General features: G+C 37.3%; 1 protein-coding gene across 3 annotated transcripts in view; it reads left to right on the top strand.

The window, feature by feature from the left end:
- The window catches only part of LOC135474993 (agrin-like), a 191,661-nt gene that overhangs the window by 39,232 nt on the left and 135,868 nt on the right, over positions 1 to 16,561 (top strand). The window contains exon 1 of one of the 3 annotated variants that reach the window (XM_064754717.1): positions 13,465 to 13,702. The exons of the other annotated variants lie outside the window; for them this stretch is intronic. Coding sequence (XP_064610787.1) covers positions 13,507 to 13,702 — 196 coding nt within the window. The 5' untranslated portion in view covers positions 13,465 to 13,506. Of the gene's footprint in view, positions 1 to 13,464; positions 13,703 to 16,561 lie in introns of those variants that run through there. 3 annotated transcript variants of the gene reach the window in all.

Here is a 16,561-nt window from a genome sequence, read left to right as displayed (position 1 = left end):
TGATTGCACATTAGATTATTACAGAAAAGTAAATAATATAGCCACACGCATTCATGTGTATGTATATGCAAGGAATTGTAATTAACTCATTTTATATTTTCCTTCATTCAAAAAATTAGAATATTTACTGCAAATACTTTCAGTTTTAACATTTTTCTAAGTACCTGGTCTCCTTGAAATCATTTTCTCATCAGACTGTAGAGTGAGTAGGCTTGATGTACAGGTGTGTGGAGAAGTACATACACCTCTGTCCATATATCATAGGTAAACACTGATAACATACCAGAGAGAAGGGCTGGTTGTTCAAGTAAAGGTCAGCAAACGTAGCATAAAGTCAACACTGGAGGGAGGGGAAAGAATGCTACCTAATGTATGAGTGGCCAGAAGGGCAAACTGACAGGCAAGCCCACGAAAAATATGGTTTTTATCTGTATGCTTGACAGCACACAACACTCAGCCACCACTTTTTGATCTAGTACATGAGGATAAATAGAGAAAAATTGTTAAAGTGTTGATATGAAACAATGCAATATTAGAGAGTGGTTGTACATCTGGCATTAAGGAGGTGCAACCACCTGTACACTGGCATACCAAGTATTGTTGGTATACAGGTGTATGAGATTGCTGTGGTGCTCCCAAGCTTGCATTACTACATGTATGCCAGATAATTCCTTTTTTTTTTTTGCTAACCAGTCACATGTGATAGATAATCTTTTTTCTTCCTGTCCAGAAATGTCTGCACATCTGTTAACGTAATTCTTCTTAAACAAATAGAAGAAACAGACAGAAATGTTTTTCAGTTCTAAGACTGTAGTTTTGATGTGCTGAATTTTCGCTCAAAATATTATAGGTTTCATAAATAAGTAGTGTGCTAAAAAGCACCTGTTAGTATCTAAAACAAGTAACCCATGTTATGTGCCATCTCCCTGGTTTGTGAAGTAGGCTGTCAGTATTCACCAGCCCCAGACCAATCATCTTATGTGTCATATGCAAAATCACCTCCTGTTTTGTTAAGCAGGCTGTAAGTATTCACCAGTCCCAGGCCAATCATCTTATGTGCCATATGTGAACCCACCTCTCTCTGGATTGTGAAGTAGGCTGTCAGTATTCACCAGTCCCAGGCCAATCATCTTATGTGCCATATGTGAACCCACCTCTCTCTGGATTGTGAAGTAGGCTGTCAGTATTCACCAGTCCCAGACCAATCATCTTATGTGCCATATGTAAACCCACCTCTCTCTGGTTTGTGAAGTAGGCTGTCAATATTCACCAGCCCCAGACCAATCATCTTATGTGCCATATGTGAACCCACCTCTCTCTGGTTTGTGAAGTAGGCTGTCAATATTCACCAGTCCCAGACCAATCATCTTATGTGCCATATGTAAACCCACCTCTCTCTGGTTTGTGAAGCAGGCTGTCAGTATTCACCAGTCCCAGACCAATCATCTTATGTGCCATATGTAAACCCACCTCTCTCTGGTTTGTGAAGTAGACTGTCAATATTCACCAGTCCCAGACCAATCATCTTATGTACCATATGTGAACCCACCTCTCTCTGGTTTGTGAAGTAGGCTGTCAATATTCACCAGCCCCAGACCAATGGTCTTATGTGCCTTATGTGAACCCATCTCTCTCTGGTTTGTGAAGCAGGCTGTCAGTATTCACCAGCCCCAGACCAATCATCTTATGTGCCATATGTGAACCCACCTCTCTCTGGTTTGTGAAGTAGACTGTCAGTATTCACCAGCCCCAGACCAATCATCTTATATGCCATATGTGAATCCTCCTGGCTTGTGAAGTAGTCTGTCAGTATTCACGAGCCCCAGACCAATCATCTTATGTGCCATATGTGAACCCACCTCTCTCTGGTTTGTGAAGTAGGCTGTCAATATTCACCAGTCCCAGACCAATGGTCTTATGTGCCATATGTGAACCCACCTCTCTCTGGTTTGTGAAGTAGACTGTCAGTATTCACCAGCCCCAGACCAATCATCTTATTTACTATATTTGAATCCACCTTCCCCTTGATTATGAAGCAGGCTGTCATTATTCATTAGCCTCTGACCACACTTATCTTATGTGCCATATGTGAATCCTCCTGGCTTGTGAAGTAGACTCAGTATTCACCAGCCCCAGACCAATCATCTTATGTACCATATTTGAATCCACCTTCCCCTGGATTATGAAGCAGGCTGTCATTATTCACCATAGATTTAGCCAGAATTTGAAATCATGCAGTCTGATTTTCTCCTATTTGCTCTATCTCTCCCATACACTCTCTACCTTTTACCCCCCACCCATGCTTAACAGCTTTTTACACAAAATCAAAACTCTGTTACCCTTCGATTCCTTTTTATTACATGCAACGCACTGCTTGGCATTGTGCCAAATGTACATTATCTGAGTCGTTAGATACCCCGATCACGAGACAGAAGCGTTTGACTTCTGGACGGGCCTATTGTAGTTCTATGAGTGGATAGAGGTTGTTGTTTACATCGAATAAAGCAGACAACAAATATAAACAAAGAAACAAAATGGCTATTTTTTCTGTTGGAGCGAACGTTTATTTTAAAGGAGAAAAGTATCAGGTTACAGATAATTTAAAGCCCATAGGGACATTTGAATGCTGTACAATAAGAGACAATAATGGTTTAACAAAAATTTTTTTTTTTTTACATACGGACCTGATAACTCTTCCTGCGAGTCTTTCTTTCAGCGGCCTCTCCTGAACACTCTAGTTAACCACAAACCATGGTATGGCAATCAACCAATGGGTCACAAAACGATCGGATCCATGATGTCTGATATTTCCTGCGATGCAAAACTTAGCCGTCGGTACACGAGTCACTGCGTCCGGGCTACGACAGCCACAGTTCTTGCTGATGCCGGGGTTTTTGTGATGGACATAATGTCTCTGACAGCCCACCGCAATGAATGCAGTGTACGGAGTTATGTCACCAAACCGTCCGTTTCAAAACGCCGGGAAATAAGCGATATCCTGCATGCTTCAAGTGTGTTATCAGAAAATGCTGAAAGTGAAAATGCCGTTGAGTGAAAATATTCCCATGTCAATCACGCCACTCCCAGTGCAAATGCCTGACGCTGTCGACTATAATGTTACACGTAACAGTAGGAATACCATACAAATGGCAAAATCCCAGTTTTCAGTCACGCCTCAAAGTTTTTGAGGGTTGTTCAACAATGCAACAATAAATAACAGCACAGTTCACATCAACTTCACATCCTCTGGGTAGCGGACTGGCTGCAGATCGCCCTTTTCAACTCCCAATCCTTGTTTGATGTTTATCCGTGTTAAACTGTTGTTTTGTTTTTTTTTCACAATGTTCAGTCCGTTTACTCGTGTTTTCTCTCCACAAACGCTATTGTCTGACTGCCGTCAATATATTGCCGTTGACCCAGATCTTCAAATTTGGTACATCACCTTTATGCATGAGTGTGACGCATATATTTTACGTAACTGGTACGGCGCACTGAGTGAAACATGTGCACGGGGCAGGTTTAATGTACATATAACTTTGTACAGATTGCGTCATTACAAATTTAAATTGTGATAGCCATCCATTGTATTTCACAGTACTATAAACACAAATCATGTTTATCCTCATGATACCTTCAACATATAAATTATAATATATTTATTTGCTTACTTGTAATTAGCATAAACACATATCTATGATGCTGTTATTGTTTTGTTATTTATCAACATATGTTGAGAAATTAACATTGAATTGAAAATGTGAACTGAAGTGTTCCATTATTTCAACATTCGTTAATCAAATTGAATTTGATACAGAATGACCAACATGACCGCAAAGCATTTACACAAGTAAACTAAATAAAATTCAGTATCAAACTATTGTTAACCTATTTTTGTGTGATTCATTTATTTTTTTTTTTTACGTAATTCAGACTTTAATTACGTTTAAACAGTTGAACTCCTCACTTTCTTTGTCGTTTTGCTGATGCCAGAAGTTTCCATCCGCTTTAGCTATGTCAGACAGAGTTTGGGAAAACTTTTGACCTGCCCAAACTCTTGCTGCCAGCAATGAGCGACCTCCCCGGCTCACTGTCAGTGTGGTCGCTGTTTGACACCGTGCCTATCTCACCGAAGCCTTCCCTGATAACAGCGTCTTAGCTGAAAGCAGGACAATATGAAAGCAACCCTGCAGATGTTTTATTTCATAGTGCTATATTTTATAGTCGGAATTGTTTTCGAGAAACACACATATTCTTTTTATTATTCTATCCTAGTTGTGAAGCAGATATCATAAATATTTTGAAGTCATAATATTTAGCATTGCATTTTAACACCCCCTGTAAAACACATCATGGTTTCGTCCAGAATTAGGTCACGCACCTTTAAAACATTTGGTTGGACGAAAACGTGTCAGGGAAAGTGGGGGCATTTTTTGCTGTTAGTCTATACTGCAATGGCGTTTTTGTTATAATTACGAAAACATTTTGCTGGTACCAAGGTAATAGAATAGTTCAATGTTCGCATCAGGGTAGTCTCAGGTGTCGCCTTAGACCTAAAATTTGTAAACTCTTCCACATCGATTTGATGTAAAACTACCATCAGACTACCCTGACGCGAACATTATTTCTTAAATATACATAATCCTGTATAATCAAATAATAATAAATGTACATGTACAATACACATATTTATGGAGCAAGTTCTTAGAAGGCAAACATTTTGTGAACATCACCATAGTACACGTATATCCCGTGAAAGTGTATGATCTAAGGGGGATAACTCTCAGAGCCATCTGTCTCAAAACCACGAGATTCATGAAATGTCTTGGTACAATCAGTGCAGATTAAAACCCCTAAGAATTAGACAATTAATGAAAATAATTTTATTTGTGACAAAACAAAGTGTGGTTTTATGCTTGGTCGCCTGATTCATATGAGCTGTTTTATGTGAGAACTAAGCTTAAATCGCCTATTCTGTGTTGTGCATCTCCTGTTCCACAACAAATTATTATTACAGGCTCTCAAAATTTTGTTCTCTCTGAAATGTTTCTCAGATGTATCATAATTAAATATTAACATCAGATTTATTTGTTTAACTTTTAATAACCAGGAAAACATGCAAGTAATTAAAATGAAGAAAGTACCTGAAAAGTAAATGTAATATATATACTTTTATATATATATATATATATGTATAAATAAATTTGTCAGGTGTGAAAAAAAAAATAATGGTATCAAAATATGCTAAATCAAACATTCTTAGCAACAACAAATGGGCACAAAGTCTTTCAGAGCTAACTGATAAGTTATGTTTCATTTACGTGTAATTTATCAAAGCTATTTAAAAAAGCCGTTGAAATATGAGGAACTGTCACACTTGCCTCTGAGTATTAAGCTAAGACTAGGCCCCAGGGGTGGGATAGGGTGATTTGTGTCAAACGAAACACATAACTTATTAGTATTTATACAATTACACCAGATTTTCATGTCTCATTTCTCCATTCCTGACTGGGCATACCTGGTTTACCTGTTGGAAATTACCTTTTCTCACATACAGGTACTTTTTCACCTATTGCGAGTCGCTGAAACCTTAGTTAGACTTTTTTTTTTTTTTTTTTTTTGTTTTCGACTGAGCTATGTGTTTCCCCTGGGGCAGGAGATCTGCCTGATCAAACAGGTACATGTAGGTTGTCATCAGCAGGGCGGACAGGAAGACACTGTGAAGACTGTCATTTTGCTAATGTATCCTGCTGTGGTTCACCTGAAATAAGCTAACAAACTGTTTGACAGGTGTGTCTGCAAAGGGACACAATAATACCAGTAATTTTCTCCTGAAACTGTCACCTTGGATGGTTTAGGTGTTTGGAAGGAGTATTTGTGTTTCCCTTAGTGCCTTCTTGTTTATTGCCGTTTGTCCGTGTTTTCTAACAAATCTCAGTCTGATGTCAAAGCCTGTAGTTAGCATTTAGTTTCTGACCTGGTAAATTCTGTACATTTACGTTGACACTTGGATGTGTTAAATAGTGAAACCAGATGTAGTGGTACGCATGCTGATAAATGTAACACTTGTACATGTATACATGTTGAGAGTTGGTAGTGACTCAGTAAGTACTGATACATATGGCACTTGATGAGCCATATGTGGGAAGGTCTGCCAGCAAGCCCCGGATGGTCAGTCGTGGGTTTCCAGAGCCCGGTTTGCTCTCACCATAATGTTGGCTGCCCTTGTATAAGTGAAATATTCTTGAGTATGGCGTAAAACGCGAATCAAATAAATAAATCAGTTTGATGCCCCTGAGGTGCAGGCTGAGTCCTGGCCTTGGACAGGTAATTTATAGATATTCCCCATTCTCAGTATGGGTGGGACCTTGGTGGCAGTGACTCTCCCAGCTGACCAGTGCGTTTGTGTGGAGTCAGCTTACTCTGTTTGCACCACCAGGAATTTCTGATCCAAAACGTAAAAGGTGCATGACATTGTCATCAAGCATTGCACATGTAAACTGTTATATTTTTGTTCAATTTATTTCTTATTTACTAAAATATAGCTGTGACCACTGTACACAGTTTTTGTTAACCTATACTTACCTGAAGGTTTGTCCTTCATACAAGTGAAACATTCTTGGTTACAGCGTAGAACAGGACTCAAATAAGTTAATGAAATGAATAATAAATAATGCTGTAGCAATTTTCCAGTAGTGATTCAGAAGTATTTTTGACATAGACAATTAGGCGACTAATGATATTGAATTTTCAACTCCAAGTAAGCTGCATTTTGTGGACCAAAAGTTCCTCCATCACCTGGCTCCTTTGATCCATAAAACGATGGTTGTGCATGGTGTAAGGAAATTATTCTTGACTGTAGCACACATGTACATTGGCAGTTAAATCAAGACTGATTTCTCTTGCAAGTGTTCATTTAGTGTGCATGCATGATTGTCATGACCAGATCTGCATCCAGAAAGAGTTGGGTGGAGATGTGATATTGTTGGCCAAATCAAATCCTATAAGAGCTGAACATTGTCTTCTGGCATTTAGGTGGTGCTAAATAATTCAGGCATTTCCCTGTCATTAGCCTATATGTGTATACACGGGTATATTAATTGACTTTGTGTTTATTTATTCCTCTATCAGGCAATGTCAAGAGTAAAACAAAATACACCATGTTTATGATTATGCATGAGACTGTCAGCATGAATATTCATGAGCGGAAGAAGCTTCCATTTTGCATGAAGGTTAGGAGTTGAGCGATCGGTTTGGGTCTCAGGCCGTAACTCGTTATGGTTATCTTGCATATCGCCTCCAATAGTGTAGCCCACTAGATCAATACAGCAAATGTCCAAACTGTTTAAATATTCCCTATCAGGGCATGGGATTTCCCCTAATCTCAACCTATTGCATATAGATAACTTTGTTAACAGACTTGTTACCGTAAACATATTAAGAAAACCCATCACCTCACATGAACATCTCACTTTTTTTTTTTTTTGTCTAAATATTATTGGCGAAAGAGAAGCAAATTGTCAAATCCAGGTTTTGTGTTTTATTTGGCAACAAACTACATGTATATGGAGCAGTGCTCACTGTTCACATTTTCATTTCAACATTAGAATCCAATTTACTGTTATCGGTGAAAAATCAATGTTTTAGAGGACACATCAGTGATAATTCATTGCCATTGTGTTAAAAAAAGAAGATAAGCTGTTAAATTTGTTTTGAAACAGAATAAGACTTGCAAAATCAAAGGAGAAATTTGTCTTAAGATTTATATTATGTATAGTTACAGAATTATTTCTGAAAACATATTGATGCATGGTGATGATGATGATAGGGTATGGATGATTAGAGTCAATATGAAAGAGAGTAAATACATGAATATTGGTTTAGATTTTGTGCCATTAATATTAACTAAAAATAAGTAATGAATTAAAATTACATACGTAGCAAACATTGTAGGTTTACTTACAGATACATGTATGTGTAAAACCATTTTCCTATGGTTTGTACATTTATACCTTACTAGGTTGAGAATTCATACTTTTCAGTGTTTGGTGAATTCTGCACATTCACTGCAACAAATTGCTTTATGTAAATGCAGCTTAAGCATTTTAGCTAATCGCATTTGCTGTGCCTGCTACATGTATTCACTGCGCTGGTTAAAGGTGGACACCCAAGTGAATACTACAGTTACCAGTGCTGTCACTTATGAGCAATCAGTTGAATTAGTATTCACTGTGGTATATTAGAGCAATGTAATATATATGTACATACTGGTTTAGAACAGCTTTTTTGTCTTAATTGCAAGACTCTTTACAGTATAATCTAGGATAACAATTTCAGACAAATCTGACAATATTGAGCCAGAAACCTGCCAATGATTGCTTGTGACATACCTGTGAAATCTGGGCATCAAATCAGACAACTGTATATCAACTGTCAACCATGATAAGACTATTGACAATTAGTAACAAACATTACAAAGTCATGTAATGATAAGCCGGTAACAATTTTCAGTGATTTTGAAAAGGAACGTGCTAGGGACATGAATTTAATCAGTATCTAAATTATGTACCATGTTTGTTACTCAAAAATATATATCTCTGTTGTGCTAATCAAATTCATTTATTTATTTATTTATTTGATTGGTGTTTTACGCCGTACTCAAGAATATTTCACTTATACGACAGCGGCCAGCATTATGGTGGGAGAAAATTGGGCAGAGCCCTGGGGAATCCCACGACCATCCGCAGATTGCTGGCAGACCTTCCCACTTATGGCCGGAGAGGAAGCCAGCAAGAGCTGGACGAACTCACAGCGACTGCATTGGTGAGAGACTCCTGAGTCAGTACGTCACATTGATTGCAACTGTTCATATATCCAACATTAGGCACAATACCACACAGTTTGGAGGCTGAGCCCCAGAGGTTATAGAATGAATGATTGAAAGATTTGTGCATAACGCAGCTTCGTCAATGTTGCAGCCACATTGCATTTGACAGAAAATAACATTTATGAATATTTGAATGTATAGGGTGAAAAATAAACTCTAAAAACATAATTTTAGTTTTATTTTTGACTAACATGTAAGTCTAAAATGGCTTTTGCAGTCTCTTCTATGTTCATATGCAATGATGGAAAAATTGACAGTCCTTTTTATGGTGCCTAAGGACATGGCTTTAAAATAGTTCCAAACGTGACAGCAAACTCTCGAGTGCAGCTCTCAAGTGGGCGTGTGACGTCCCGCGTGAACTAACATGTCAATTTGTCTGCTAGATGACCCCGTTTCCATGGTTGGTGGCTGAAATCATGCCAGGCTTTCAAGTCGGTAACCCAACAGAGTATTTCCTGTGTTTGTTTTGCTATCAGAGCAAAAGTGTGGCGTGGACACAGCAGGTACTACGGAAACCAAAGATTCGACCATCACATTACACCTGTATTTTAGCACTTGTAGTTTGCCTTAATACAAGGCTCACATATTACACCATATTGTTGAAGTCAGTAAGTACTTGCCAGGAAGTTTCTAGACATTGGCATGGATGGGTAACTTTTTTCCAGCTCATTATGTTATTTTTATGTGATTTTAATTTATTATTTTAATAAATTATGACACCACATCATCACCTACATGTAAATGGAGTGAAAAATAAGGCTTGCCCCTTGCTCTGATTTTTTTTTTAGTTCAAACGTACATTATTTTTTGTGGGATTGTGATCCACATGTACATTTGCCATACCATCCATCCATCTATGCAGCATGGCACTATGGATGTAAGTGAGCTCATTTACTACAGGGGGTCAAAATGTTTGATATCTCCAGGTCTTCAATGATGACCTCAACAAAACTGAGGTCATCCACTATGAGTTAAAGGTGTGAAATGTACATGTATTTGCTCTTATTTATATCATTGTAGAACAACTAAGACATGAAGAAAATACAACAAACAATCACTTAGGTGTTTGAAATTATGAATATTTACATGATACAAAGTAACCTTTGTGATGACCTGGGCTCAATTTTTAGCCAGTCATCATTTTTATTTTGAGCTCTTCCAGTGATCGAGTGAATGAACATATTTACTAGCAGTCCAGAGTAAGAAGGTGCACATCTCTTGCACCAGCAACAGGAAATTGTGCCTTTACACTTCAAGAGTAATAGAATAAGAGGGGAAGCTCTAAAGAAAAGATCTCACTTTGAGAAAATAAGCAGACTATGAGGCGTTAATTAAACCATAAATTAATTATCATTCATCCCAGAAAACGTCCTGTTTTTGTACATCTGCTGAAGCACATTGTGAAAACTTATAGTGTACCTGTATATGTAGATGATCAGAATACCGGTAGTGAACATGTGTAACACAAAAAAATGGCTGGAAAGTTAAGCTCTTTTTTGCAGTAAATGGCTATCATAAAAAAAGTCTTTTGGGTTGTGTTACCTAATGCATACAGGCTCGCTGGAGTCGTTTTTTAGGTGTGAAAGTTTTGGGGTTAAGGGAATTAAGCCATTCCGCTCTGCGAAAAAGGCAGTTGTCATGTTTCAATTTTAGAACAAATTTTGTTGAGTGTGTCTGGAGGTACATATATACCCTAAATCTCCTAAAATTTAACCCACAAAAATTGAATTTTTAGATGCAAATAAATGTCACAAAGTAGTATATTTGATGCTGACACATACCTGTATAATTTTCCATTAGAATATCTTCCCATGTTCCAAACAAACCTCAAAACACCTTTCTAAAATCAGAAGGACTCTGTGAATCTGGGGAAAAAATGGGCAAGTTAGTCATGGACGAAATTTGTGATCATTTAGGGTACTTCAGGAACATACATGTAAGTATAATAGTGTGAAGGATGCACATGTGGAAATCACCACAGGGTACTGTGTATATATATATATATATAATTTGAGAACTGGTGAGTGATCCTGACATTACAGTCTAAGTTCTGCATTCTACTGGTAAATCAACCAGTGAAAGTCTTACCACATGTGTCCACACCAGGGAGAAGCTTAAGATGACCATAAGCATCTGTGATGCTATCTGGCTCTTTTGATGTGAGAACTTTATAAGCCCCTGGGTGGGTAGTAATAGTGTGAAGGATCACTGATTGGATGAGAGATTAGATAGTAGGGGGTATCAGTGTCAAGTATTTACATCCTGAATGATTGCCCCTCCTACATCTATAACCCCCCCCCCACCACCACCACCACCATATATTTCCCCTATGTTAGTGGCTACTCTTATCTTAAGGGCTACTGTATAAATTTGGATTTACAAGTACCCCACACAAACAGATCTCACTATACATATAGCTTTCTATATACATGTATTATATCACTTTTGAGTCAACTTAAGAAATTGGTGAAGAAACACTCAGTAAGGTAGTTTATAAGTTGGTTCTCATAGCACCATTGATCAAAGCATTCATTAGTTAAATGATTGTTCCCCCCCTCCCCCAAAAAAGAGAATTTTTTTCTGCATTTAACTGCTATGTTTTATATGTGAGGATCATCCAATTGCATGTCTTCCTTTGGAAACTGGTGTCTTAGGAATTATTTTTAATGGGCTTTGTAATTATCGACTTCATGTTCCCTTCATGTTCAAGAAATGGTATATACATGTCGGACTTGACACTTAGATGGTAGATGTGTGCTTCATATATAGAAAGAAGTTTCCATGGCCCTACCATACCTTACACTGCATCGACCGTAAGTAAGAAGGTCTGCCAGCAACCTGCAAATGGTCATGGGTTTTCTCCGGGCTCTCTCCAGTTTCCTCAAACCATAATGCTGGCCGTCGTCGTATAAGTGAAATATTCTCGAGTATGGAGTAAAACACCAGTCAAAATAAATAAATAAATACACTGCATCAGTTCTCAAATCAACTACATGTATTAATACCTTTGAACTGAGGTTATATAAATGGCATGCATGTTAACTCTTTATACATGCTGGCAAATGTATCTGTGAAAAGTTATTGGAACATGTCCTTGAAATCAGAAAACATGCACTTGGAAGTACTGTGGTCACCCGTGGGGGGGGGGGGGGGGTAAATTTGGTCCTGCCCTCCACTGTAATCCAATTAGTTGTTAAGAGTGACTTTTAATGCATGGACTTCAGTCTGTCCCCCACCGCTCATGTGCTACTATCACTCCAGTACTGTTTAACAGGTATCATGTGTGTCTATGTATGGCTCACATCTGGCTGTCATACATTCATAAAGCAGTGGTCATTTTCTGTCCTGTCACTCACAGCCTATTCAGAATCATCTGCTTATTCTCCTTAGACCCCCTCTTCTGCATAAGCACTACCCCTGCCCACAAGGCTGGACTCTTCACAGGGTTCTATTAACAGGCACAAATGAATGCCCAGTCATGGAGGGGCTCTTGAATGCCCAAAAGGTAGCTTATTCCCTGTAGTACTAGCTTCTTCATTCTGCCATGAAGGTGAATGGCACTGCAGCACGTGGTGTCTGTTTACAACTACACACAGGATTAAAGCCGGCTGTGCTGGCTCCCATGCCACTACTATATAGCTCTGGATTAAAAGGGGCCCTCACTCCCAGTTCCAACTACTATAGGCTCTTTCTTTGCTGTCAGCTGTGCAGTGGCCGACCAGTCATTCACTGCCTTTGATATAGCCGGACTCAGGCTGGATGCTCTAATGCCTACAGTACAACAGTGGTGTCTGTACAGTCAGCAGTTGGCTAGGCAGCGTTGTTGTTGTGTTGAACTATTCAAGAGATCAGGCCTGTGTAAACGAAAGTTTGAAAGAGTTCAGTGTGTAATGCAGGGAGGTCCAATGGAGTGCTAATATGAGTAAGATCGCTATATAGAAATCCGGATCACAACTGGAAAATGCCACACAGGAGCTTCGGGCCTAAAAAAACAAACTCTCAGGATATGTTTGGATGACCTATAAGTTAATTTTTTTGAGTTTCCTCTTAATTTTTTATTAAGTTGATTTTGTGTGGAATTTTTTTTTTTGTTTAGGGATTGTTTTTCTTTTTTTTTTTGTATTTTTTGAATTTGCCTGACAGGTCTTGATCACACCTCAAGCGTGAATGGGTGTTAAAATAGTGCTGGTGGGTGTTATCATTGGAAGCTGATGTGTAGTGTGACCTGGATACCTGGAAGGCATATAGCTCTGTGTGCATTCACCTACCTTGAGAAACATCTTTCGACCCACCACAATCAGGGACAGATTATATATTCAACACCGATTTATTCGTACGTGTACAGCACTTCTGTGCTACTCTTGGAATTGTGGTGACCATTGTCGTGCTTTTCAAAAGTTCACGAATACACAAAGTTTTTATTCGTGCATGAATACGGTTTGTGCACTAGAATTTTGTTATGACACAGTTATGAATGTGTCGCAGGCCTTTTGATGGAATTACCGAATTTGTTGTCGGGGAAGTGTTGAATTTGTTGTTGTTGATCAACTTCGCAGATTCTCAGGTGCTGGAGTTACCATTGAAACGGATGTATTATTTCTACCTCATGTGATTTATCAGTCATGATGGCAACTGTTAAATTACCTCACGTTCACATTGTGACAAGGAAAATGAGTTTCACGGAAAAAGCTACTACGTGTTTGCGCTCATGCTGGAAAGCCAACACGTTAGCAATTGTGTGTTGTCTGTTTGGTTTGTTTTGGTGTGGACTTGCTGTAGTTATGATTCTGCAGTACTCCAAGTTTATCAAAGTATCAAGTAAGTATTTCTAATGTGCTGGTAATGATTGTAATAATTTGTCCTCATGCATGTATTCATTTAAGTGTTAAAATTAAATTTAAAAAGAAAGGTTCTACAATTAAACTTAAAAACAAGGGATTTTACAATTAAATTTAAAAGTAATGTTGTAATTTAAACTTGAACGGGAAAAAGTATTGTAATGGGAATTGCAACTTTTGTAATCATCTTAAGTTAGATTTTTATTTTTCCTATTGCTGATGAATTCTAAGCAATTAGTGTTGATTTTCATAGACATTCGTCTTTACTTTTTGGCTTCACAAAGTTTTAAACTTAATAATAATTAGGCAATAACCTTAGCGCTTGCTATATACGTATATGAATTTGATTTTACCTGTTAACTTACTGAATTGGTATTAAAGTTGAAAAACCAACAGTGGATTTATAAATTTTTGAAAGTCAGTCATTTGAAACCTATTTCTAAGCAAAGGTAAGCAGTAAAAAATCTTTGGATGTTTATATTAGCAATGAGGCAATTTGATGAAAAAGGCTGTCATACAATAAAACACTTAAGTAAATTTCAATTATTCTTAATTGAAGAACATAAACATAAGAAACTTGTTTCTTCTACGAGAGGTTATAAATCCATGTTCTTAGAGTACATAAAACCTACATGTAGAATTTACTTACAGGTAATTGCTACATTCGTTGTTTGACAAACTTTTCCTTTCATCTCTATGCAAACTAAAATATATTATCAAGGTTTACACAGTTGAAAAGTTTTTCATTTAATGAGGTAAGTTAAATTTGTAACTTTGCTAAGGTAAATAAATGTACATTTACATACAGCACAACATGTGACTGTTTTAAAGTAACTCCTGCCCTCATAGTTTCTGATGAAACGTTACAACTATTTCTAACTGTGTGTCTTTGACTTAGTGAATGTTTAATTTTCAAAAAGGTATAGCTTTAATTCTGACAATTAATTTTGCTACTTTGGTCAGGGTATTAGTACAGTTTTCCTTAGCCGATTTTTATATTCTGTGTGTTCACATTACTTACTAGCACAAATGCATATAAGTGTTGGAAATGACAAATCTTCACCTACCCTTATTTCATGTTATCATCATTTTCCCAAACCGAATCAGAATGAATTAGTCAAACATAGTAGCCAGTAAATTAATGGACTGTAGGTAGTGCCCATTCACTCTATCTATCTGCATAGAGTCAGTGAAGTGTGAAAAATAATTATTGTTATCACATATTAAATAAAAAAGTATCAGCCTCTATCTGAGATGATCAGAGAAAATTCATTGCCTTTGTTGTGGTAAATATAAAAAAATACAAATTGTAATAATAACTCTCTGCTGTGACCTAAATGAGACCTGAAGCCAATTATCAGAAAGCAAAAAAAAAAAATTTAAAAACATTTCTCAGAGTATACTCGTGTTTTTGTGCACTCGTAAAACGGTTCATACACAGGTACATGTATGTGTTCATTTGTGTACCTGTTTCAAATTCCAGATGAACTTGCTCTAGCTTTAACTCTCGGTAAACTTTCAGGATCATCTGTGTCCAAGTCAAAGTTCATTTTCTCTTGTTTGTCAAAGAAAAGAACATTTTAAATAATGTTTGTTTAAGGCTTTTTGCAAATACTTGTAAAATGTATTTGGTGAAGATGTTGTGCAACCTTTTGTTTTTCCCATTTAAACTTAGAAGAAAGATTTAAGATTTATTTCAGTTAAACAAAAGAGGCCTTGTGGCCTTTGAGTCAGTAAGGTGATACAGACAAATGGTGCTTGGTACTGAAATAGCATTTAAGGCCTAGAAAATAAAAAAACTTCAAGAGAAGATCTCTTTAAAGACTTTGAAGTCAATATTAGAAAACACATAAATTTGGTTTTTAGCTTATCAGCAATAGAAAAGTGAAGCATTTTCTGCATTGTTGTTTGTTTAAAGTTGTTTAGTGTAATTCACAAACCTTTTTTCTGAATTATTAACCACAAAAATTGGATTTTGTATTTGCAAATGCAGAAAAACTGTGATGAAAGACACATGTTTTAGCTTTGATATAAGTAACATGTGCATCTACATGTAGAAATATTAATTGCCAGGTAGCGTCTACATGTAGGAATGCCCTTCCTAGGTAGCATGTACCACAAGGTCTTGCAAATGTTCAGAAGTGATAACTAGATTTAAGAAAGGCTTTAATTAACTGCTGTTAGGAACTGCACTGTGATGTTCATTATTTCACAGGTGTGATTTTTTTTTTTTTTGACTTTTTTTTGTTGTTGACCTGATTGATTTTAAAACTTGTCTATAAAGACCCGTTAAAGTAATTAATAAGTTCACTTGAAAATACTGTAGAGCTACAAGACATACTTGACTTAAGTGATCTATTTAGACCAGAAGTGAAGTGTGTGTGTTCACATAGTGGAAACCCGTTCCAGATGTGGACATAATGAGTCTAGCAGTACATGGGTGTTTATCAGTTCAGTATGGTGAAAATTCCAGCCATTTTTCCCCACCATTGGAAGATAAATATGTCATTGAGATTCTAAACAGTGCCAGAGCTTTGCCTGGGGCTAAGTGCTTTACAACCAGTCATTTAACAAAGACCTCACAGTTGTTAGGGGGTGAGGGCAAGTTAAATACACAGAGGGTGTTTGAGAGCTTGTAGGTGCAAGTGATAATCTATCCCAGCTTCATGAACCACAAGTCAGAAGTCAAATACACATCACTGCAAGACAGTTCATCTGTAACACCTCTTGTCAGTTAATTAATTAGATATTTGTTATTTACTAATCTTTGTACTCCCATGACAGATTTCTCATTGTTCACAAATAGTTAAGACAATTTATACATGTTTTACTATATTTG

This window comes from Liolophura sinensis, chromosome 9, assembly GCF_032854445.1.
Source record: "Liolophura sinensis isolate JHLJ2023 chromosome 9, CUHK_Ljap_v2, whole genome shotgun sequence".
NCBI lineage: Eukaryota > Metazoa > Mollusca > Polyplacophora > Chitonida > Chitonidae > Liolophura > Liolophura sinensis.
This window is presented reverse-complemented; position numbering and strand designations above follow the sequence as displayed.